This window comes from Schistocerca americana, chromosome 9, assembly GCF_021461395.2.
Source record: "Schistocerca americana isolate TAMUIC-IGC-003095 chromosome 9, iqSchAmer2.1, whole genome shotgun sequence".
NCBI classification, from domain to species: Eukaryota; Metazoa; Arthropoda; class Insecta; order Orthoptera; family Acrididae; genus Schistocerca; species Schistocerca americana.
In genome coordinates, this window is record NC_060127.1 from 36,338,664 (window position 1) to 36,363,185 (window position 24,522).

At 41.8% G+C, this 24,522-nt stretch overlaps 1 protein-coding gene across 1 annotated transcript in view; it reads right to left on the bottom strand.

Annotated features, from left to right (window-relative positions):
* LOC124551108 (WD repeat-containing protein 36) overlaps positions 1–24,522 on the bottom strand; it is a 99,877-nt gene that overhangs the window by 22,668 nt on the left and 52,687 nt on the right. Inside the window, exons 8-10 of the mRNA XM_047126046.1 lie at positions 14,713–14,981; positions 11,152–11,429; positions 2,699–3,052 (exon numbers count right to left, since the gene is read on the bottom strand). Coding sequence (XP_046982002.1) covers positions 2,699–3,052; positions 11,152–11,429; positions 14,713–14,981 — 901 coding nt within the window. The remainder of the gene's footprint in view (positions 1–2,698; positions 3,053–11,151; positions 11,430–14,712; positions 14,982–24,522) is intronic.

Sequence of the window (24,522 nt, forward strand, 5' to 3'; positions counted from 1 at the left end):
AGTTGGTCACTGAGCAACATTTCTCCCCAACTCCAGAAGTGAAATCTTTCTGTACAGATCACAGTAGAGCACTAAAGGACTAAGAAATACTTTTGGATCTTCTTCCCAGCCCATAAGCAGATCTAAGTCAGCCAGCATGGTTCAAAAATTCCTTATTACAACTGTAGTCCTTTATTACAGAAAAGCACTGAATGTTGACATTAATGGCTTTCTCCTGCTTTCTGAAGACAAATATTATTTCTGTTCCATGATAACTGGAAGCTAGACACCCAACTTTGTTGTCTTTCAACAAAGAATCCCAATTCCACAGAATGAGGTCCTACAATGAAAGTAACATCGTTTCATTTCCTTAGAAGGTGAAAGGCTATGGGAAACTTTCCCTTTTACTCCTCACTATGGCACAAAACCAAAATTTTCTCTAATTTTGCCCTCCAGGCAAGAAAAAGTACATAACAAAAGTTATCAAAATCTTGTCTCCTGTTTTTTCCCCAACATTTCTTTGAATAACCTAAAATTACCCTCACACACAATTTTCAAATTCTCTCTCCAATGCTTCACTTCCCCCTTGATAAAAATCAAAGGCCAGAATGTAGCCTTTCAGGTCTGCAATACAACACAGTCTGTAACCCATGTTGTACAGATTTCATTGCACTGTATTGTCTGACAGAGTTTTTCCCGTTGAAGAAAATAACTGAGTTATCTTTATTTCCTCCACCTTCTGTCAGTTTTAGTCTCAGACATCTTTCTACTTTTGAGATGGTTTTCATGTAAGCAGTCATTCATCCCTTGTTTTTCAGACTGCTCTACAGTTTCAGGTAAACTGATTTCAAATTCCATTGGTACACATTCTATTAAAACTTCTCCAAAAATTGCATCAAAACCTAAAACTTTTTCGAAAATCTTTTCCAAATCTATATCTGCAAGATTATTAGCATCATTTGAATCAGTATTATTGTCTGCATCATTCCCTACTTCCATAACATCATCATCATCTGGCAAATCTTTTAGATGAGCTCCAACAATTCTATCATCTGTTAGTATTACCAATGCCCAAAAAGTGGTACTTCTCTGTGATGTAACACTTACAGTAATGACAACTGTGCTAAGATAAAAAGTCTTCTGCATCTAGGTTGACAAAGCTAGTAAAATAGAGCAAAAAATATTAACATAGGTGACAAACCACACCTGTGTGGCAGTAAACAAAAAATGCACATACGGCCAGAAGGAACTCTACAGTACCACGTGGTTTTCTGCTTATTTCATACATAAAAAGCACAGATTTAACAAAAGACCTGCACGAGAAGAAAAGAGGACCTAACCTTCATTATACCTTTGCTAGTAAACACAAAAATTGCTAACAACTGCGTGACAGTAAATAAAAGAAAAACGGTCTCTACAAAGCAAACCTTCAGCTGTCACCAACTGTTACGCAAACTAACACTTTGACTAGCAAATAAGATGTAGAAGGCAGTGAAGTGTTTCCACGATAAATATCTACTTAAATGTACCCACCAGTCTGGGATGTGGGAAATGTGTGTGTGCGTGTGTGTAACAGGAATAAACAAGGATCAAAAGAGACGGTACTTAGAAGTACTGACAGGTAGCAACTGTGAATTGAAGGCACTTGTCTGATATGTAGCCTTGTATGGAAACAAAATATGGACACTGAAGAAATTGGGCAAGAAGTGAACTGGTACTACAGGAGAAAGTTGAAAATCACATGGGCAGACTGGGTAACTAACGAGATGGCACTGAATCAATTTCGGAGAAAAGAAATGTATACCACAACTCGAGTAAAAAAAGGGTTCACTTCATAAGACACAGCCTCAGGCATAAAGAAATTGTCAATTAGGTGATGGAGAGAAAGGTGAGGGTGAAAACAGTGATGTGAAGTGGGACCAAAACAGTGATGTGAAGTGGGACCATGGCTTAAATACAGTAAACAGGTCCAAATGGATGTACGAGGTCTGATCAACAAATACTGAGACAGATTTCTTCCTGTAGATTGCGTAATGGTTACCTATCTGTGCCATGAATATTTGAAAATAGCAGGTTTTCACGTACAATGCACATAGGTGACAGCACTCTCATATTGGTAGGTTAGTAGTAATGCTCTTTTTTTCCTTTTTTCTTTTTTTATATAGATGCTCTTTGCATTTCACACACCAAACAATGGCGGTGTCTCAAGAGGAGCAGTACAACTGTGTTCATTTAAACCACACAGCCACTGACACTTACAAAAAGCTGCAACAAGCATACAGTGAAGCTGTACTACCCTGTGCAACAATGTTTGGGGTGTTCAGGAACTTCAACGAAGGCCAATTTGTCTGTATAAAGCAACGTCGGCTTGGTGTTTTGGCTCATGCTGTCACTGAAGTCAACATCAACACAGCTTGATCATCTCCATGTGCCCTTTGTTTGTGCCTGTAGGGTGCCATGTCTGTTGACTCCTGAACAAAAGGCTGTGCAAATGGAGACGAGCCGCGAGAGGCTCCATCTCTTTGCTGATGGAGGAGATGCATTTCTGGAATCGATTATCACCAGTGATTAGTATCAGTCTCAGACTTCATTGATCAGCCTTTGTAGATTGCAGTAGCTATGCAGAGATACAGAAACATTAGTATTGTGGAGGCTGCATGAAATCCGTCTTCAGATGGAAGAGAACAACAACAAAACAACAACTTTGCAAGACACATACCACATCAAGCATAAGCAAATTCTGCCAGCGCACAGCTGCGACCCCAGACAGAGTGGCCAAGCCCTCTGATATCTGATCTGGAGACTGCGGCCTCTCCGTGTCTTCTCCATCCTCATCTCCGTCAGGTGCATCGAGATCTTCAGCGCCGCTATTTGCACCTTCGTCTGGGGCAGAAACTGGCAATGTGACGAATGCTTCTGCCTCACTGTCCTCCAGTGGATCGAGAGGATGCAGTGCGATGTGCTTGAAGAGGGCTCTGTTCGCCCACAGAAACACACCCATGTAGTCCACGTGTGTCGTCGCCAGCAGGTCGCCGACAGCTGAGAAGCTGATAGATGTGCACGCTGAATCGGTCTGGGAGAGGAAAGAAAAGCAATGAACACACATTTGTACTTTTCTTACAAGTATATTAAACACAAATGATGACATACTTTAATTGTGTGCAAGACAATACCCCATTCACTGTATACACTAGACTCTCGCTAATTCGGCCATTCCTAGCACATATGGATGTTGGATTAGTGGAAGTGCTGGATTATTGAGTGTCTGAAATTTATTTTATTCATTTATTTTGTTTTTTATTTATTTTGAAAAAACAGGGGATATAGTGTACTGTACTTTATTAAACCAAAGGATACAATTTTAAAACATATACTTTACTAAATCCAAAAATACATTAATTTTCAAAGAAAAGTTAGTCCTTGAGTGTACAATATACTGTACATAATTATACAGTCATATCACTCACTATGAAACATGTACCTAATTTTTAACTGTCGCAATGATGATATGCCAAGGTGGCATTCTTTATCATGCAACCACTTTACAAGCATTACATCGGTACTGCATGTATCTGATTGTTGCATAATGTGCTCCAGGAAGACCTCGGCAGCTTCAGCAGTGTGAGAAATCTTCATGCTCTCTTCTCCTGTTCTTCTTCTTCATCACTTTCATCATTACTTTCTTGCACGCTTTTGATTATTTCTTCATTTGTTAAGAGTTTGGTCCATATCACAGTCTCCCTCATTCAGCCATTTAGTAACATCTTCATCATCAATTTCTTCTCCTCCTGGAAGGTTGCGAAATATATCAGTGTACAATGTACTGTAATTGATAATTCTGAATTGACTGGCTTATCGCTGTCACTCACTACTGGATACAACTCTGCATCAATGGATGGTCACAATTTTCTCCAGCTCTTCATTATGGTAGCACTCTCCACTTTATCCCACGCTTCAGCTGTCTGGAAAACAACATCATGTATGTTAATTGCTTTCCACACCTTCAGCATAGTCTTCATAGAGTCATTTTCATTTTCACTTTCGTGCAGCAAGATGACGAAAAGTGAATAGTGATAATAACGTTTAATTGACTCCAAAATTCCCTGGTCCATGGGCTCAATTAGGGCTGCCACATTGGGTGGGAGAAAGAGTGCTTGTATACCATTGGACTTTAGAGAAACATCTGAAGGATGACTGGGAACATTGTCAATTATAAGAATAGCTTTCAGTGGAAACATTTTCTTCCTTAGCTCTTTTCTTGCAGTTGGTGCAAACATTTCATGGAACCACCGAGAGAATATTTGTCTGTCCATCCACGCTTTTTTCTCAGCACAATACTGCACTGGAAGAGTATTTATGTCAGCGTGTTGAAAACTACGTTGATGTTGGGATTTTCCACTCACCATAAGTAGTAGTTTATGACTCACATTTGCATTACAACACACCATTAATGTTACGCGCTGTTTCTGTTGCTTGTAACCACGAGCTTCCTCCTCGTTCTTGGCAGCTAATGTTTTTGAAGGAAGCATATTGTAAAAAGGGTCCTGTTTCATCAGCATTATACAAGGCATCAGCATTTAAATATTCTTCTTCTATTATCGTCTGTATCTTGCCTACAAACTCATCAGCGTCCTTATTGTTCGCTGAGCGACTTTCCCCGGTGACTATCAGCTGCCGAATGTCATGTCGTTTCTTCCAGTTTGATAGCCATCTTCCACTAGCTGCAAACAAGTTACTACCACCAAGTTGTTTGTTAAATGCAGCTGTTTTTTCCTTTATAATTGGGCCACTGACTGGAATTCCTTTACTGCGTTGTTGTATGAACCATCTATAAACATCTACATCCAGTTCTTCATTCTCACTCTTTCGCATAACCTTCCATTTTCCCAACTTACTACCCATTTGTGTTGAGTACTGTCGAATAACATCATCTTTCTTTTTGATGTCACACAGTTGCTCATCCAGCATTGAACTCAGCAACAACGGCTTTCTGTGAAGAACCTCAATTTAACTTATCTAAAATTTCGAGTTTCTGCTTGAGGTCTAGCGTAACGTGTTTCCTTTTAGAAGTCATGAATCCGAACTGTAAAGAAAGCTACAATTTCAAATACAGTATATAAAGTATCGTTTAACTAAGCATTGTAGCACACGATAATTCATTGTGTGTGTGTTTTTGGATGTGCACTGGATTACTAAGAGGCCGGACTCCTGAGGGCCGGATTAGCGAGAGTCTAATGATTGGCTACCCGTAAACAGCATAATGGAAGCATTTGTTCACATTTACCTTTGCTCATGCTTATTTACCACTTCTCACTAAACTAAACATCCCATTGAGTGTGAAATATGCCCAGTGATTTATTTCCTACATGCAGAAGATATGAATGTAGTAATCTTTTCATATTTTTGTGCCACAGTCATGTAATAATGTCTGAATGATATTTCCACCATTTGACTGTAAAAACTTCTTTACTTTATATTAAACAATGGAAAATCCAGGATGGAATATAACAATACCAGAGAAGTGTGCAACACTTCATTGTCCGCCACTCCCACCATACTATCCCTCCCCCTCCCTGCCCCAGCCTCCTCCTTCCCACCACCCAGTCGCCAGTCACATCATGCACTGGTGCTGCTCTCTGAGACTGCAGATGTGTGTGCAAGTTGCGTTTGCGTGAGTGAGTGAGTGAGTGAGTGAGTGAGTGTGTGTGTGTGTGTGTGTGTGTGTGTGTGTGTGTGTGTGTGTGTGTTGCTGACAAAGGCCTTAATGGCCGAAAGCTATAATTGTGTGAATCTTTTTGTTGTGCCTATCGCAACTCAGAATGTCCGCTATATGGTGAGTAGCAACTTTCCTCCTCTGGTATTGTTACTTTATATTACTATCACGATTTTGGCCTTAAGCCATTATAAAGTACAACAATGAAAATTTTTTTTACACATGCACAGAAAGTGAGAAGGATCAAAATTTAACATAAGTATGCCATGCCAATGTCAGATTAAAATTTATCAAAGACATACTACTTACACGTTGGGTACGATTAGAATTTGTTAAGTGAAGTCATCGTCAAGTTCCAATGAGCTGGGAGTCCCAGAATGTAGATAAGTGCAAAATCACCAAAATGTATGGCAGACAGGTAGCAAACATGTCTTTCAGCCATAGAAAAACTAGCCACAGAATAAACATCAATACAGTACTTACATGTGAAGTGAGCATGGTCTGAAAATATACTATGGAAGTTACTGGCTGACTGGTGGCCAAAGATGAACAGCATAGGTTGAAAGTCTATGTTGCAGAATCCAAAAGATGCAAAACTGAGACATATTCATACATCTTTGGAAGAAATGTGTTGTCTGTGAATACATTTTTAAATACATCTTTGAAAGAACAGTCTTATCTGTGAATACAAGGCGTAAACACTATGTCTATAGCACGGAGACATGACATCATGCCAAAAGGAGTACCCCAAGTCATATAATGGTTTAAATGAGAAATATGCACACGTCAGAGCAGTGTAGAACAACTATAACCATGACAGAATACAACCATCTGTCTAATCTTATTATAAAATGGATCTATGTGTCATACATAAATATGCCACAGAAAATTATGAAAGTTTGCAATTACAATATTATGAATTGTAACCAAAATGTTGTAGTAGATCAAGATCACAGGGTGGGAACTTGAGTGTCTCCCACTTGAGTTGATGTAACTTCTGCGTTACATTTGAAATATGGGGTGTGCGTTATCATGAAGCAGCAGCACCCCTTGTACACAACAGTAGTTTTCGACAGACATGCTGTGCCATACAGATTCTTCATTCTCCAATCAATGTCTACTAGTGTTTGTCCTTCGGTGGTCAAGAAAAGAATGACAGCACCTTGGTCCTGTTTCGACACACTTGCTCAGAAGATCACCATAGTTCACGTTTTCACTTTTACCGCAAGCACATCGGAATGACACGAATGCCAAATAATCCCTTGCATACGTGTCACTGTTCGTATAAGGCATTTTCCCACTTGGAGTATGATATATGTAGATAATAGGCATCAAAATACTTGTCAGGGACTTGTTTACCACCTAATAATGGTTTATTAACTAATAAAAACTGTTGATGCAACTGGAATTGGTAACTGTCTTGAAACTAGAAGCGTGTGACTCAATTTCATACATCATAATTGACATTTCTGGAGAGCCTGAAGCTGTCATTCATTATTTAAACAATGGAACACCACACCAGTTACAAATTTTTTTCACACTTAGCGTGACAGTTTTCCATAATTTTTTCAGGTTGTCAAGTGCAAATATTTACATAAGTATTTTGTGTGGTGTTTTCATTTGTTTTGTTCTGCATCTCTCTTGCACAGTAGCACCTTTTTTAGGTTATCAGGTTCTTTACTTCCTCAGTTACGCAGAAAACCACACAAACGCAAACTATCACTCACATTGTTTGTGTAACATCACAAAAAATACATATGTGAATACTGCACTTGATAGTGAGAAGAAATTCTTGAAACACATTTTACTCACCATGAAAAAGCACTGTGTTTAAAACAAAAACATTTCAGCAATGGAAAGTGAGTGAAAGTGTCAACAAGTGCTTCAAGTGGCAGAAGGATGACACACGCTAAATATACACTCCTGGAAATGGAAAAAAGAACACATTGACACCGGTGTGTCAGACCCACCATACTTGCTCCGGACACTGCGAGAGGGCTGTACAAGCAATGATCACACGCACGGCACAACGGACACACCAGGAACCGCGGTGTTGGCCGTCGAATGGCGCTAGCTGCGCAGCATTTGTGCACCGCTGCCGTCAGTGTCAGCCAGTTTGCTGTGGCATACGGAGCTCCATCGCAGTCTTTAACACTGGTAGCATGCCGCGACAGCGTGGACGTGAACCGTATGTGCAGTTGACGGACTTTGAGCGAGGGCGTATAGTGGGCATGCGGGAGGCCGGGTTGACGTACCGCCGAATTGCTCAACACGTGGGGCATGAGGTCTCCACAGTACATCGATGTTGTCGCCAGTGGTCGGCGGAAGGTGCACGTGCCCGTCGACCTGGGACCGGACCGCAGCGACGCACGGATGCACGCCAAGACCGTAGGATCCTACGCAGTGCCGTAGGGGACCGCACCGCCACTTCCCAGCAAATTAGGGATACTGTTGCACCTGGGGTATCGGCGAGGACCATTCGCAACCGTCTCCATGAAGCTGGGCTACGGTCCCGCACACCGTTAGGCCGTCTTCTGCTCACGCCCCAACATCGTGCAGCCCGCCTCCAGTGGTGTCGCGACAGGCGTGAATGGAGGGACGAATGGAGACGTGTCGTCTTCAGCGATGAGAGTCGCTTCTGCCTTGGTGCCAATGATGGTCGTATGCGTGTTTGGCGCCGTGCAGGTGAGCGCCACAATCAGGACTGCATACGACCGAGGCACACAGGGCCAACACCCGGCATCATGGTGTGGGGAGCGATCTCCTACACTGGCTGTACACCACTGGTGATCGTCGAGGGGACACTGAATAGTGCACGGTACATCCAAACCGTCATCGAACCCATCGTTCTACCATTCCTAGACCGGCAAGGGAACTTGCTGTTCCAACAGAACAATGCACGTCCGCATGTATCCCGTGCCACCCAACGTGCTCTAGAAGGTGTAAGTCAACTACCCTGGCCAGCAAGATCGGAGGATCTGTCCCCCATTGAGCATGTTTGGGACTGGATGAAGCGTCGTCTCACGCGGTCTGCACGTCCAGCACGAACACTGGTCCAACTGAGACGCCATGTGGAAATGGCATGGCAAGCCGTTCCACAGGACTACATCCAGCATCTCTACGATCGTCTCCATGGGAGAATAGCAGCCTGCATTGCTGCGAAAGGTGGATATACACTGTACTAGTGCCGACATTGTGCATGCTCTGTTGCCTGTGTCTATGTGCCTGTGGTTCTGTCAGTGTGATCATGTGATGTATCTGAACCCAGGAATGTGTCAATAAAGTTTCCCCTTCCTGGGACAATGAATTCACGGTGTTCTTATTTCAATTTCCAGGAGTGTAGTTTGACAAAGATGTCACAACAGTCACAACAACTGCATATGTGCAGTAGAGACAGTATGTAAATTGTTGTGCTTGCTCGTGGAATCTTTATTCAAACAAACCTAGCTACTCCCATCAGGCACCAAGCCAAATAGAGCTTGGCATCAGCTGGAGATACGGCACATTAATTTCAGGAACATAAAAGCGGGGTTATACTGTACCTACATTGCCTGCATCAGAGTCATGTTACACTGCATATATGCTGCAGCAACGCCCCTAAACAGGAACTTTCTGATTGCTCCTTACACATGGATCTCAGATAGAGATAAGACATCAACTTCCTTTTCATATTCTGGATCATATAAACAGATAAGGTGTTCACTAACTTTGACCATTAGTCGTCTATATATTGGTGCATAATGCTAAGGATATTCAAACAATTTTCTTTTGTGTGGGATCCTTTATTTATCTGGATCTCTTTTAAAACATTGTGTCTCAATGAGAAGTTTCACCTAAAATTTAAAAAGACTTATCTCATACCTGTAATCAAAGGAATTTTGCCACTGGTGAGAGTGGCTCCCTTATATTTTCAATTATTGGTTCCACTAGTCCATCTTTTCTCTTCCTGTTAATCTGTCGGCCACGCCTTGTGTCTCCCCCTACCCAATAGCAGAAACTCACACAGCATCAATGTGAACACCACCTACGTCAGCAGTAATTTGGTCAGTACCTGGTTAACTTGCCCAAGCTAATACAGGGTGGATCATGTTGCTGCAGAACCTCAACAATGCCCACAGATGTTATGTGCAATTGTTGTTGTACATAGCTTCTCATTGGTACATCAATGAAGTTTATGCAAAAAAATACACAAAGGATGATAGAATGATAAGAAAATGGGTTAGAACATTTCAAGGCAGCTGTACTAATACCGTATTTACTCGAATCTAAGCCGCACTCGAATCTAAGCCGCACCTGAAAAATGAGACTCGAAAGAAAGGGGAAAAAAAAATTCCCAAATCTAAGCCGCACATGAAATTTGCGACTCTAAATTCAAGGGCCGCACCTCCAAATCGAAACAAAGTTGGTCCATTGTAATACGAGACCCAATTTAGGTCGAATGAATGACGATACAGTTACAGTAGTTTGGTTCGAGTCGTAAGCTTAGCAGTTAAGCTTTACCAGGTAGCCATTGCTATGCGTCAGGCGCTCCGTCTGTATTTATACGGGTACCCTTCCTTTTTCACGTGCTTCGTCTGGTTTGAATCGATTGCTTACTCGCCACTCGCGGCATGTCTTGCTTTTGTGCGCGCTACCGCTGCTTAAAATAAAAAGAAAGAAGAGAGGAATCGTCTCATTAGCGAAACAATGGCAAGAGACTGCTATTTGTTGTTACTAACACTGCTGCTTTCTTTGATAATTATCATCAAGAACAAAATAATAGACTGCGTATGATTGTTCTGAACGAGAGTTACGCAAAAATTTTTCTCCGTTTGAAAATCTTTGCGGCCGCTTCTTTACAACATCAAATTCTGCACAGAAATTAGAGTCATCTTAGATTTTTTTTGGATTACAAAAACCGGTAAAAAAGTGCGGCTTAGATTCGAGTAAATACGGTATTCATGATGAAATCTTAAGTGGATGACCATCTGTCTCCACTAATCACTTGCTGCAGAAAGTTGCTGTGTTGTCTAGTGACTTTCTTTAAGTTTCACGATGTGTTCTTTATGAAATTCATACAGAAAACAAACTACTTGTTTCCCCTATGTATTCTCGTAAAGCTCAGTAAATAAGGTGTCAGGTTTTTAAGCTGAATTGACACTGAGGGGCAAAACATGAGAGATTCATATTGCACAAAAATCAAAAAAGGAAAAGACAGTGAAATGACACAACAGATTTTTAAGAGACTGTAATTCAAAAGTCCGTTCTTTATTCTTTTGTAGAAATCATGTTAAAAACTAGAGGAATTTATAAACTTTTTCTAATAATAAAATTGTTTTAAAGAAAGTACCTGCCCTTGTCTGACACAAAAATGATATTTATTTAAAAAGCATGTCTCACATTTATTTATTTTTCTTCATATATTATTTTTAATTTGGAGTCCAGATTTTGTGCAGTGCATAAGACACACATATCCTTACCTGAAATGAATCCACAAGTTTTCCCGAAGGAAGGTCCCACGTGCGGATACGGCAGTCTGTGCCAGCAGTAACCAGCCACCGCGAGTCGGGACTGAAAGTCGCGTCTGTGATCTGCGCACCAGGGTGTCCGGCCAGCTTCCGCACCACTGAGCGACTCTCTGTGTCTGCCACCGACACTGAAAAGTCTTCCAGGGCAATGGCAACCAGAGACGACTCGTGATGTGTCCGCAGGAACAGTGGCCGCTCGTCCAGGTCCACTTTCGACAGTGGCTTTGTACCTGATAGCAACACATTCATCTTCAGTAAAATCCCTCGGAGACCAGAAAATTTCTTAAAGGAAGTTATTTTCCTGTGTACACTTTTCTTTTGTTTTCAAATAAACACTTTATTTCAGTATTTAGAAATTAATTATGCCTCTGTGTGCATTATCAAACTATAGCACGATAAAAATTGTTATGATTGAAGTATGTTATGTTCAACACATTACTGGAATGGGAAAGCAATGAGACAGCATTCCTAATATAAAGGTAGGCAGGAAGAGTAGGATTTAACATCCTTTGAGGTCACAGGAGAGGGACCACAAGCTCAAACTGCTTCAAGGATGGGGAAGGAAATTGGCTGTGCCCTTTCTAAGAAACCCTCCCAGTATTTGCCCAGAGAAATTTATGGAAATCTCAGAAAATCCAAATCTGAATGGCCCGACACACACTTGAACCACTGTCTTCCCAAATGTGAATCCAGCGTGCTAATCACTGCATCATCCTGCTTCGTCCTAATAAAGAGTTTCATACAACCGCTGTAGGTCTGGGCACCACTGTACCAGATATAAAGTCTATTGGCCATTATGTGGTATTTGTCACTGTACCAGCATATATAACACACTAAAATAAATTACCATATATAACTTACTTTAATGTGTTATACTGGAGAACTAACATTACATTAGTGTAAGTGACGTATTTTACAGTAACCTTCACAAACTGAATTTATCCTCCACACCTTGTCCAGAAACAGATCTCCCATGCCCACTGACTACCCGCAAAAGAATGCCCCCATTGTGACTTAGTTCCACATAGGACTGGAGCAACTGAATCACTTTCTCCGCAATGGCTGCAACTATCGCTCACCATGGCATGAAATGAGTAATATCCTCCCCACCCCTCTCACAGTGGCAGTCCACTGATCCCCATCTATCCCCTTCTTCCCCCTCCCCCCCACCACAACCTATACAGCAGTCTTGTCCATCCTCATTCCACCCCTACCCTCAACACATTGCCTCATATCCATCATACAGACCCAGGTGCAGGACCTGCACATACATAGCCTCAATACTCCCTACTCCAGTCCTGTCACAAACATTGCCATCAGGCTTCTTGCCATCAACAGCACCTTTTCTGAATAGTGCAGGTAGAAACTGACCCTCCAACATATCCTTTGCTACTGTAAGCCATCTGACCTCATCCTTTGCTGGTCAGTATCCCCACATGCCGCACCCACTCCCACATGCCTCCCCCAATCCTCCCCTCATGCTTACTTGCACTGTCCTTTCCCTGCCTCAGCTTATAAACAAACCCATGCTCAGAATACCCCAACACCCTGCTCCTACCCTGCTATAATTCCCCACCCCACATCTCTTCCGAAATCCAATACTCAACCCATTTAAGTGTACCTGCCCGCTAATCGACTACTGGTGCCTCCTCTAGATGGTGAGTAGCAAACATATTCTAACTCATATTGTTCTCATTCCATCCTAGGTTTTCCTTTGTTTGTATGAGGGTATGTTAAAAAGTACTGCCTCCAAATTTTTATGTAAAAACTCTTAGATATTTGTATCTAAAATAAACTTTATTAACATCCTACATCACTCCTGATGCCCACATATTTATTTCTCAACATAGTCACCCTGGTGACTAACATGTTTCTCTCAATAGGAGACCACTTTGTTGATACCATCACTTCACGATGTTTAACTTTGTTGACAGAGCAACAACCTTACCTCTGCTTGCACCGTTTCATCACTAATAAAGTGAAGTTCTCAAACATGTTTGTTCAGTTTTGGAAATGGATGAAAATCGGATGGGGTCAAGTTGGGACTGCCTTCGGATTGGGGGGAGGGGGGGGGGGGGAGGGGGGGGGGGGGAATTCAATGACAAATGACAGTGAAAGCAATGGATCAGATTGCTGTAGATGTTGCAGCGCAACGAGAGGGTGCTCCATGTGGGAACGAACACTTCATATTCAAAACTTTATTTCAGTATGCTGTTATCCACTCACAGATGTAGTGATGTTACATACCGCCAGGTGACAAGCTACAATTATGAGCCTTCTAGTGGCAGAAGGCTGCAAATATGCAGACACAAAGAATACAGATTTTGAATGTTAACAACGTTTCTTTTGTTTAAAAAGCTTTAAGAGTTTTCACATAAAAAATTTGAAGGCATTACTCTTCAGTAAGCCCTCGTATTTTCCCCCTACCCTGTCCCTTTACAGATCGCTACTTTTGTTTAATGCCACAGATGCATTAAGGTCCGAGCTGCCGGAGATAGTGGTCGTGTGCGCATGAGGTGTGCTCGCTTGTGTGGATGTGTGTGCATTTTTTATTCTGAAGAAGGCTTTGACCAACAGCTAAATGTGTAACAGTTTTTTCACTGTGTCTGGCTGCAACTTAACATGTCTTCTTTATGGTAAGTAGCAATCCATCTTTTTTGTAATACTGTTAATAAGTGGAATGTAGGTTCATGGATGTCTGAGAATATACAAACCAATACAGGAGGAGTTGCCAACAGAAAATTGCTTGTTCTCTAACTTCACTACATTACTGACAAGGCATTTAACTTGTTCTGGTGGTTTCTTCAATGTGTACCCTTTTATCCGACTCACTGTTGTAATAACATTAAAACCTAGAAGTTTATGTGAATATTGTCCCTACCCCTGGTATTATATTCACGCTTTGTACCATATTTTCAGAAAAAAAGAAATACTAGAAATGACATAGGACAGTAATAAGCGAATATATACTGTGAAACAGTTGTCATGACACCAAGTTATTAAAAGACTGAACATTCAGTTTCAAATAGCAAACTTCATTCTTAAAACACATTTCTGCATTTTGAAAATATGCTCTGTGTATGTCAAATTTTCTAAAAAGATGGTACCAAAACTCATTAGTGTGTGGAAATATGCAGGATAAACAAGTTTCACCATCACCATTTTTACATCATCTACAGGTGCTGTCATCCGTACTTTCCTCCCACGTGACAGAAGCATATGATAAATCTTCATAGAACTTCATATTAGCAAGTGTAAAAATAAACACATTTTTAGGGTTCTAATAATGCGATATTTGGGAGTATGAAGTCAAGCATGTGGGTAATATTTAAGGTCTGCCAACATTGATGGACAGTGCAATCTTAACCTCTTCAGGAGTGCTAGCAATTTATTGCAACAGATAGAAGTAAACAAAGTTACTGTAGAAATAAAATTCTAAAATAAGGTTAACACACAATCAAGTAATTTTTTAACTTATGGCTTTAGTATGGATTTTACATTACGAGACCACACCTTTACACTTAAACCGCCAAAATCGAAGCATGCTATCTGCACCCACAGTGACTGTAACCTGGTTGAGAGTGTCAGTAGCGACGCCCCTCACGGCCCCCGTGTGAGCAGTAGGGGTTCCATACGTGTCCCTGTGGATACCCGACTGGATGTTGAAACGATCCACGTGGCCAGAACTCATCCCGACCACTGCAAAGTTGCCACAGCGAGTGATGCACACGCACGTCACATAGGAATTAGAGAGAGATCGGTCACCCTTATAATTGTTAAACCTGGAACACAATTGTAAACAGATCTGCATACCTATTTGTCTATGAGTAAAATTACACAACTGACTACCAGTATAAAAATTATTAACTAACTGAGCTAACAAAACAAACTTGTCAAGTAACACAAAGGTTGACTGTTAAGTTTTTTACATAACCAATAATAGATAAATACACTTTTTTGGTACAAATCATTATACTGTTTGTCAAAATATTTGCCTTTAAAATTTATTTAATTAGTATGGGTTTTGATTCAGTTTTGGAAAAGAAAACATTTCCACTCTGACATTGATAGTGCAAGAATGTGACTTCGGAAGGGTTCTACACCTTACTATCTGCCAGGATTGTAACTTCAGGGACTCAGGGAGGTGTGGCAGCCACACATCAAACCAGCCTCCTGGTTTAATGTAGGGAGTCGGTGTGCCAGCCAGGATATGTTTTTAGGAAGTTTTCTACATCCACTAAGGTAAATACCTACCTGGTTCTCACATACCACCTCAGTTGCACGATAATTTCTTCTGTTGCTGTTCGGCAACTACAAATTGTATGAAATGCATTGTAATGATAGTATATCAAGGGTGCCTTTATATAGGCACACATTTTTAAGATGGCTCACCTAAATCAATCAATGATCTATATTTTCTAACAAAAATCAAGGTAGCATCACTCTTTCATCAGTTACTCGGGACTATAATGCGAGAGCCCACTTGGCGCCCACAGTTTGGGCAAGTATATACCACGCCAAAAGGTGGGTTTGTCAGAGGCACTTGTCTATACACTTGTTTTGCAACTAAGTTGTTGAGCCAAGCGCCATTTGGAACTTGTTGCAATCTTTGATGGGTTTCCATCTACTGTGGTCTTCAGGAAGCTTCCCCCATTTGTCACAGCCAATGCTACATGCATTCATACCCTGCTTGGCACAATCTTTTAAGCACATAGCAGGTCTTCCTGGGGACCTGGCATATGCTGTCTCACTTAGCAATGCGTGTCAGGGAAGACGGGAGTGGTCCATACAATGTAAGTGTCCACCACAGGCAACATTCCTCGAGTGTGGCAGTTATACTCGAAAGATCCGCAGCATTCAAGAACTATCCCATTTGGCACCTGGTCCCTCCATGTTATGCCCAGAATGTTTTGTAGGCACTGCAGATGCAAGATGTTGAACTTACATTATTATCTGACATGCGATGTCAAGGTCTCAGTGCTGTACAAGAGGGTGCTCAGCATGCATGCTTGATAGATGTGCATTTTTGTGGTCACCATAAGATTTTTTTTTGTCAAATGCTCTTGTGTGGAGCATCCTGAAAGTTTTTGTCACTTTGCTAGTTCTTGCATTTACTTTATTGTCTGGAGAAAGATCTGACACTAGTGAACCAAGATAACAGAATTTGTCGAATACATTCAACAAGGAGCAATCTAATCTTATGCCATGCGCAGCTGTGTCTCCTTGTGCCATAACCACAGTCTTCTTTACCTTCACAGACATGGAGAAGAGCTTGTATGCAGAGGCAAATTTGTCCACAAGCCTTTGAAGGTTGTCTTGAGTATGTGCTATGAACGCTGTATCATCAGCGAATAAAAGGTAACTTACAAATAAGTCCTCACTACAGTGCTTGGATCTGAAAAATGCAGTGATGTAAAGTTTCTTGTCAACCCTGGTATGTAGATGGATGCCCAGGTTTGTTTTGTCAAAAGCAACTTTGGAAAGTAATGAGAAGAATATAACACACAGGGTGGTGGCCAGTAAAAGACCAAATTTAAATATGTCTGCTTGTGACTGTATGTGTGGATGGATATGTGCGTGTGTGCGAGTGTATACCTGTCCTTTTTTCCCCCTAAGGTAAGTCTTTCCGCTCCCGGGATTGGAATGACTCCTTACCCTCTCCCTTAAAACCCACTTCCTTTCGTCTTCCCCTCTCCTTCCCTCTTTCCTGATGAGGCAACAGTTTGTTGCGAAAGCTTGAATTTTGTGTGTGTGTTTGTGTTTGTTTGTGTGTCTATCGACCTGCCAGCGCTTTTGTTCGGTAAGTCACCTCATCTTTGTTTTTATATATATATATATATATATATATATATATGTCTGCTTGTGTCTGTATGTGTGGATGGATATGTGCGTGTGTGCGAGTGTATACCTGTCCTTTTTTCCCCCTAAGGTAAGTCTTTCCGCTCCCGGGATTGGAATGACTCCTTACCCTCTCCCTTAAAACCCACTTCCTTTCATCTTCCCCTCTCCTTCCCTCTTTCCTGATGAGTAAGTCACCTCATCTTTGTTTTTATATATAATTTTTCCCACGTGGAATGTTTCCTTCTATTATATATACCCTGGTATGTAGATGGATGCCCAGGTTTGTTTTGTCAAAAGCAACTTTGGAAAGTAATGAGAAGAATATAACACACAGGGTGGTGGCCAGTAAAAGACCAAATTTAAATATGTCTGCTTGTGACTGTATGTGTGGATGGATATGTGCGTGTGTGCGAGTGTATACCTGTCCTTTTTTCCCCCTAAGGTAAGTCTTTCCGCTCCCGGGATTGGAATGACTCCTTACCCTCTCCCTTAAAACCCACTTCCTTTCGTCTTCCCCTCTCCTTCCCTCTTTCCTGATGAGGCAACAGTTTGTTGCGAAAGCTTGAATTTTGTGTGTGTGTTTGTGTTTGTTTGTGTGTCTATCGACCTGCCAGCGCTTTTGTTCGGTAAGTCACCTCATCTTTGTTTTTATAGGAACAGTGGAAAATCCTACAAGAACTACAGACCAAACACTGTGGCAGCAAAACAGCCTACAAAAGTTCATGTAAATGTAAGTTATGTTCATACTCCTAGCATAACCTACATCCGTATTCTCAGTCTTGCAATCAGATAATGAAACATCTACTGCTACTACTACTACTACTACTACTAGTAGTAGTAGTAGTAGAATGCAAGTGTAAAAGAGAATGTCATACTTCGTCAGCTGAACATAAACAACGGCTGTTCTTGGATTTCTACAGATGCACGCTGGAGCAACAGGGAACACTTCTTGGTATTATGCAGCTAAGTATTGTACAGAGAAGATGGCATGTAAAACATGACGTTCCAGAAGAACGTCACCCACAAACATTGCTATATTGTTGTACACTGAAGTGCCAAAGAAACGGGTATAGGCATGCGTATTCAAATACAGAGTTTAAAGCACCTCAGTTCTACCAATTCCTGAAACATGAGTGGAATTATCCCATTGTTTATTCCTGCAGTATTTGGTCTTTAAATATGTCTGCTTGTGTCTGTATGTGTGGATGGATATGTGCGTGTGTGCGAGTGTATACCTGTCCTTTTTTCCCCCTAAGGTAAGTCTTTCCGCTCCCGGGATTGGAATGACTCCTTACCCTCTCCTTTAAAACCCACTTCCTTTCGTCTTCCCCTCTCCTTCCCTCTTTCCTGATGAGGCAACAGTTTGTTGCGAAAGCTTGAATTTTGTGTGTATGTTTGTGTTTGTTTGTGTGTCTATCGACCTGCCAGCGCTTTTGTTCGGTAAGTCACCTCATCTTTGTTTTTATATATAATTTTTCCCACGTGGAATGTTTCCTTTAGAGAGAGAGAGAGAGAGAGAGATAGAGAGAGAAATATTAATTTCTAACAGAAATACATGCAACACCCACTAGGATACAGTCACTTTACTGACAAGTGATGTGACAGGTAGTTCATTGTAGGGGTATATGATAACATATTTAGATCAAATTAAACACACATGTCACAATAAAGGGTGCCCAAACAGTTGTAACAATAAGCAGTGTATGTGTCCTTGGAGTCTTTACATTTTCAATAAAATCTACTGAATTTACATGACAAATCACTTGTATTACAACATTTGCAATTTTGATAGCTGTCTCCGCGACCGTCATGAGGAGGTAAAATCACATTGGGGCTGGCATATTGTTTCGTTTACATGGATGTAATGGCTGTGACTGAAATCTACCACAATGACACATGCATGGAAGGTAAGTCAACCAGCTCCTAGAAGCTCCATCCTGCCGGGAGACCGAGTGACATCAGATGATGCGAGGGGCTGGTGCCACATTTGAAACTGGTGCTCCCATGTTCCTACGAGTGTCGAGCCTACGTCTTACCTTTCGGTCAATGCCCAAAGCGAGCTCCCGTGTCCTACTAAGTGTGTTCTCCCAGTCTCCATTAAAATTGCTGTTGTTTATTCTAATGGCAGCCCTTTCATTGGTAAAAGAATCCCAGTATGATGGTATTTGAGCCACATCTCTTGCCTTCTCAAATAGTATTTTATGCCCATTTTCTAGGCAATGTTCAGCCACGGCCGACTTCTCCAGTTCAATTTGTGTGATGCTCCAGACTTAATGTACTAGCCGTGTGGATCCTGGCCTTACTGAAAGCAAGTCCACTTCCCCATTCACTGTACCTGATGTGACCGTTGTCGCTGCTTTCCTCGACACTATGACAGAGAGAGAAACGCCAAAACGATGCATCTGATAAGACTGGGCACCGTAAGAGCACCACGCCACCTTTTCAGCTGAATTCAAATTCTGCATATAGCATCACAAAGGACACACATGTGAGGAGACTCTAGGGAGAAGAAATGTTGCCAGATTTGTTCTCATCATTGGCATATCGGCCCAGTAGTTGGTGTGACTGTATGTGGAGCCATTCAGTTACAACACCATCACCTCTATTTCACACCGACAGTAATATGGACATCAGCTATTATATTTCTGAGATTTTAAGGACAGTGGCTGTGCCATATTCTTGAGGTCTATTCTATATTATCTTTCAACATGTTAATGCAACACTGCATGTTACACATGAAGCCTTGACCTACCTCTACACAGAAGGTGTTCAACTATTGCCCCTGCCATCAGTTTCTCCAGACCGCTCATCCACTGAGAGCATCTGGTTGCAAGTTGCCAAGAGACTGGCATGCCACCATTTGCCAGCCTCAATAATCTGGCACACAAATGAAGCAGCACAGAACGACACATTCTTATCTTTCTTCCAAGCTCAGTTAGAACCAATGGCCAGCTACAATGGAGCCTGTGTTGCTACGAGAGGTGGCAGTTCTGTTTACTTTATTTCATGTGTTCCATACCCATAAATTTCCACAAATTTAAGAGGGGCAATCAGTAAGTAACGCAACACCCCCCACCCCTGCCAATTTCAGTTGGAAAAATGTGGAATTTGTTGTGGGGCAGCATGGAATATCCCCGCTTCACCCTCAATAGTTCCATGAAGTTCTAATAGGTGGCAGTTGTATACATAGCCTTCAAATACTGTCTGTAATGGTGGTGCTTTTGAAGAAAAGCAGAGCATCACAGATACACTATGTGATCAAAAGTATCCAGACACCCCCAAAACGATAGGTTTTTCATATTAGGTTCATTATGCTGCCATCTACTGCCAGGTACTCCACATCAGCGACCTCAGAAGTCATTAGACATCTTGAGAGAGCAGAATGGGGTGCTTTGCGGAACTCACGGACTTCGAATGTGGTCAGGTGATTGGGTGTCACCTGTGTCATACATCTGTACATGAGATTTCCACACTCCTAAACATCCCTTGGTCCACTGTCTCCAATAAGGTAGTGAAGTGGGAATGTGAAGGGACATGTACAACACAAAAGTGAACCGAGTGACCTCGTCTGTTGACTGACAGCGACTGCCGACAATTGAAGAGGGTCGTAATGTGCAATGGGCAGACATCTATCCAGACCATCACACAGGAATTTCAAACTGCATCAGGATCCACTGCAAGTACTATGACAGTTAGGCAGGAGGTGAGAAAACTTGGATTTCATGGTCGAGTGGCTGTTCATAAGCCACACATCACGCCGGTAAATTCCAAACTATGCCTCACTTGGTGTAAAGAGTGTAAACATTGCATGACTGAACAGTAGAAAAACTGTTGTGTGGAGTGACGAATCATGGAACACAATGTGGCGATCCGATGGCAGGGTGTGGGTATGGCGAAGGCCCAGTGAATGTCATCTGACATCATGTGTAGTGCCAACAGTAAAATTCGGAGGCGGTGGTGTTACAGTGTGGTCATATTTTACATGGAGGGGCCTTGCACTCCTTGTTGTTTGGTGTGGTACTATCACAGCGCAGGCCTAGTTTGATGTTTTAAGCACCTCCTTGCTTCCCACTGTTGAAGAGCAATTCGGGGATCCCATTGCATCTTTCAACACGATCAAAGACCTGTTCATAATGCACGGCCTGTGGCGCAGTGGTTACATGACAATAACACCCCTGTAATGGACTGGCCTGCACAGAGTCCTGACCTGAACCCTACAAAACACCTTTGGGTTGTTTTGGAATGCCGACTTCGTGCCAGGCCTCACTGACCGACACCGATACCTCTTCTCAGTGCAGCACCCTGTGAAGAATGGCTGTTATTACCCGGGAAACCTTCCAGCACCTGATTGAACACATGCTTACGAGAATAGAAGCAGTCAGCATGGCTAAGGGTGGGGCACTCATATTGAATTCCAGCATTACTGATGGAGGGTGCCACAAACTTGTAAGTCATTTTCAGCCAGGTGTCCAGATACTTCTGATCACATAGAGTATTTATAGGCACCTGCAGAATGTCTATGCAGACCTGGCAGTGGAAAAAAGCACAGCGAGTTGTTGGGCAAGGCATCTGACATCATTACAACAATGCCACATAAACCTGTCAGATCTCCCATGAGCCCGCCGGCTGCACACTGCTGTGACTCCTGCAATGTTGGAACATGCAAACACACAAATGCGAGGTGACTGACGTTTCACAATCAAATACCTCACTACACAACTTGATGTCTCTGTTGGTAGTGCTGACACCCTCGTTCATCAGTTGGAGTAGTCAAAGGTGGTGTGCCCACTGGGCTCCTTTCCGCCTAACAGAAGACCATAGAGAGCAACGAAGGACCACCTGTACAAAATTGCCTGCACATTACAAGACTGATTGTGAAAGTACGTGGACAATGGGGTGGTTATTGATGCAGCAAGACGTCGGCTCTGACACTCACCAGTAGAGTGGTATCACGAGAGCACACAGACCCTCGCAATAAGGTGGCGTAAGGGCGTCACATTCAATGGAGATTATGCTGAAAACTAGTGTTTTTTTAGTTAAAAGATTGGGGAATAAAATGGTTTAGCGGAATCCTGAGTAAAACCAACCTGCTTTCAGACAAAAATGTGTTGTATTACTTTTTTGAATGCCCCTCGTAATTATGTAGTCTTCCTATTTTGACAATATTATGAAATGGATTGACTGCTATTCACCACACGTAGGAGATGTTGAGTCGCAACAGGTAAAATAGACAGAGAACTATAAATTTGAGGTTTTGGCCAAAGGCCTCCTTCTAAAGTACTCCTCCTCTCGCATACACGTAAGGGGGGGGGGGGGGGGGGGGGGTGTTGCACATGCACTCACTATCTTCTCTAGCAATTTATTCCTTTAATAATACTGTCATTATTCCATCCTGGATTTTCCATTTTTCCATTGTTTGAGTCTTCCTATGTTACTGTCCATGCACAATAAGTATAATTTCATTATTTGCCATTCTCGCTGCTGTTGCAATCTTAATGGCCTACAGTGTATGTCCAATATTTTTACTTATACCTGAGCTCATGTTTATTGCATCCTGCTGCCGAAATTCATCTGTCTTTATAGTGCATACTGATATGTGTGTGTGTGTGGGTGCGGGGGTGTTAGGAGACAGATAAAACACTTAAAAAACAAAGATGCATCCACATGAGGAGATGAACCTTGCAGCTTTTGTTCTTAAAGTGCACCCACGGTATGCAACAAAGAGAGCTTACAAGTTCATAGGGAAAACAGATGTGTTACTGTGAATGAAATTGCAACAAAATTTGCAACAGGGAGCAGTGCAGTGTAGCAAATGATTCAAAGCTTGGGTTATCAAAATGTTTGTACCCACTGGACCCCACACACACAAAGACTACGAAGTTCTGAGTATAGTCATCACCTAACGCCTTCTTCAGAACTTTAAAAGTGCAGATGAATTTTTCTTGTTAACTGTGACAGGTGATGAAATCTGGTTTGATCACTATGAACCCTAGATAAATTGCCAGATTGGCACAATCTGGATTTCTCATTAAGATAGAAAGCAAGAACAGTGTGATTGGCTGAGAGAGTCATGGGCAAACAATTGCATTCTGGTTGATTTTTTTGAACCTAAACAGATCATAGATCCTGTCTGCTACTTCCAGACACTTACGAAGTTCTGTCGTGCATTGCAAATAAGTGCCTTTGGAAGAAGATTTTTCTGCAGTGTGATAATGTATTGACTCACTCTGGTTGCCACTGTGCTGACAATTGGGACTTTTGGGTGGAAAAGTTTTCCACATACTAGTTAAAGTCCCCACTTGTCATTCTTCAACTACCATCTTTTCAATTACCGTATTTACTCGAATCTAGGCCGCACTCGAATCTAAGCCGCACCTGAAAAATGAGACTCAAAATAAAGGAAAACAAAAAATTTCCCGAATCTAAGCCACACCTGAAATTGGAGACTCTAAATTCAAAGGGAGGGAAAATTTTAGGCTGCACCTCCAAATCGAAACAAAGTTGGTCCATTGTAATATGAGACACAATTTAGGTCGAATGAATGATGATACAGCTACAGTAGTTTGGTTCAAGTCGTAATCTTAGCAGTTAAGCTTCACCAGGTAGCCATTGTTATGCGTCTGGTGCTCCGTATGTATTTATATGGGTACCCTTCCTTTTTCACTTGCTTCGTCTGGTTTGAATCTATTGCTTATTATGCTTTGATCTGATAAGTGCCGTTCTCTTTGTTATAGGTGCTTACGTCACTCTAAGCTGAAAATGCATTACTGTACTGTGTCATGCATTGTTTGTCGCATTCTGATAGTGCGTGTTTACGGCCTGTCGCTGCTGGCGGCATGGCTTGCTTTTGTGCGCGCTACCCCACTTACAATTAAAAAAAAAAAAAAAATGGCTCTGAGGACTATGGGACTCAACATCTTAGGTCATAAGTCCCCCAGAACTTAGAACTACTTAAACCTAACTAACCTAAGGACAGCACACACACCCATGCCCGAGGCAGGAGTCGAACCTGTGACCGTAGCAGTCCCGCGGTTCCGGACTGCAGCGCCAGAACCGCTAGACCACCGCGGCCGGCAATTAAAAAAAAAAAAAAAAAAAAAAAAAAAAGAGAGAGAGAGGAATCGTCTCATTAGCAAAACAATGGCAAGAGACTACTACTTGTTGTTACTTACACTGCTGCTTTCTTTGATAATGATCAACAAGAACAAAATAATAGACTGCGTTTATAGAACATGTTCTGAACGAGAGTTAGGCGAAAATTTTTCTCCGTTTGAAAATCTTTGCGGCCGCTTCTTCAGTACATCAAATTCTGCACAGAAATTAGAGTCATCTTAGATTTAAAAATCTAGTCAGTTGCCGTGCTTCATTTCTGACTGTATCACTATTAGGCATAAGAATAATACGAATATAAACATGACACGATATGTATATTCTTCCGCGTTTGCTGTTGTCTCACTCTAGTTTCGTAGTTTATTAGGGAGA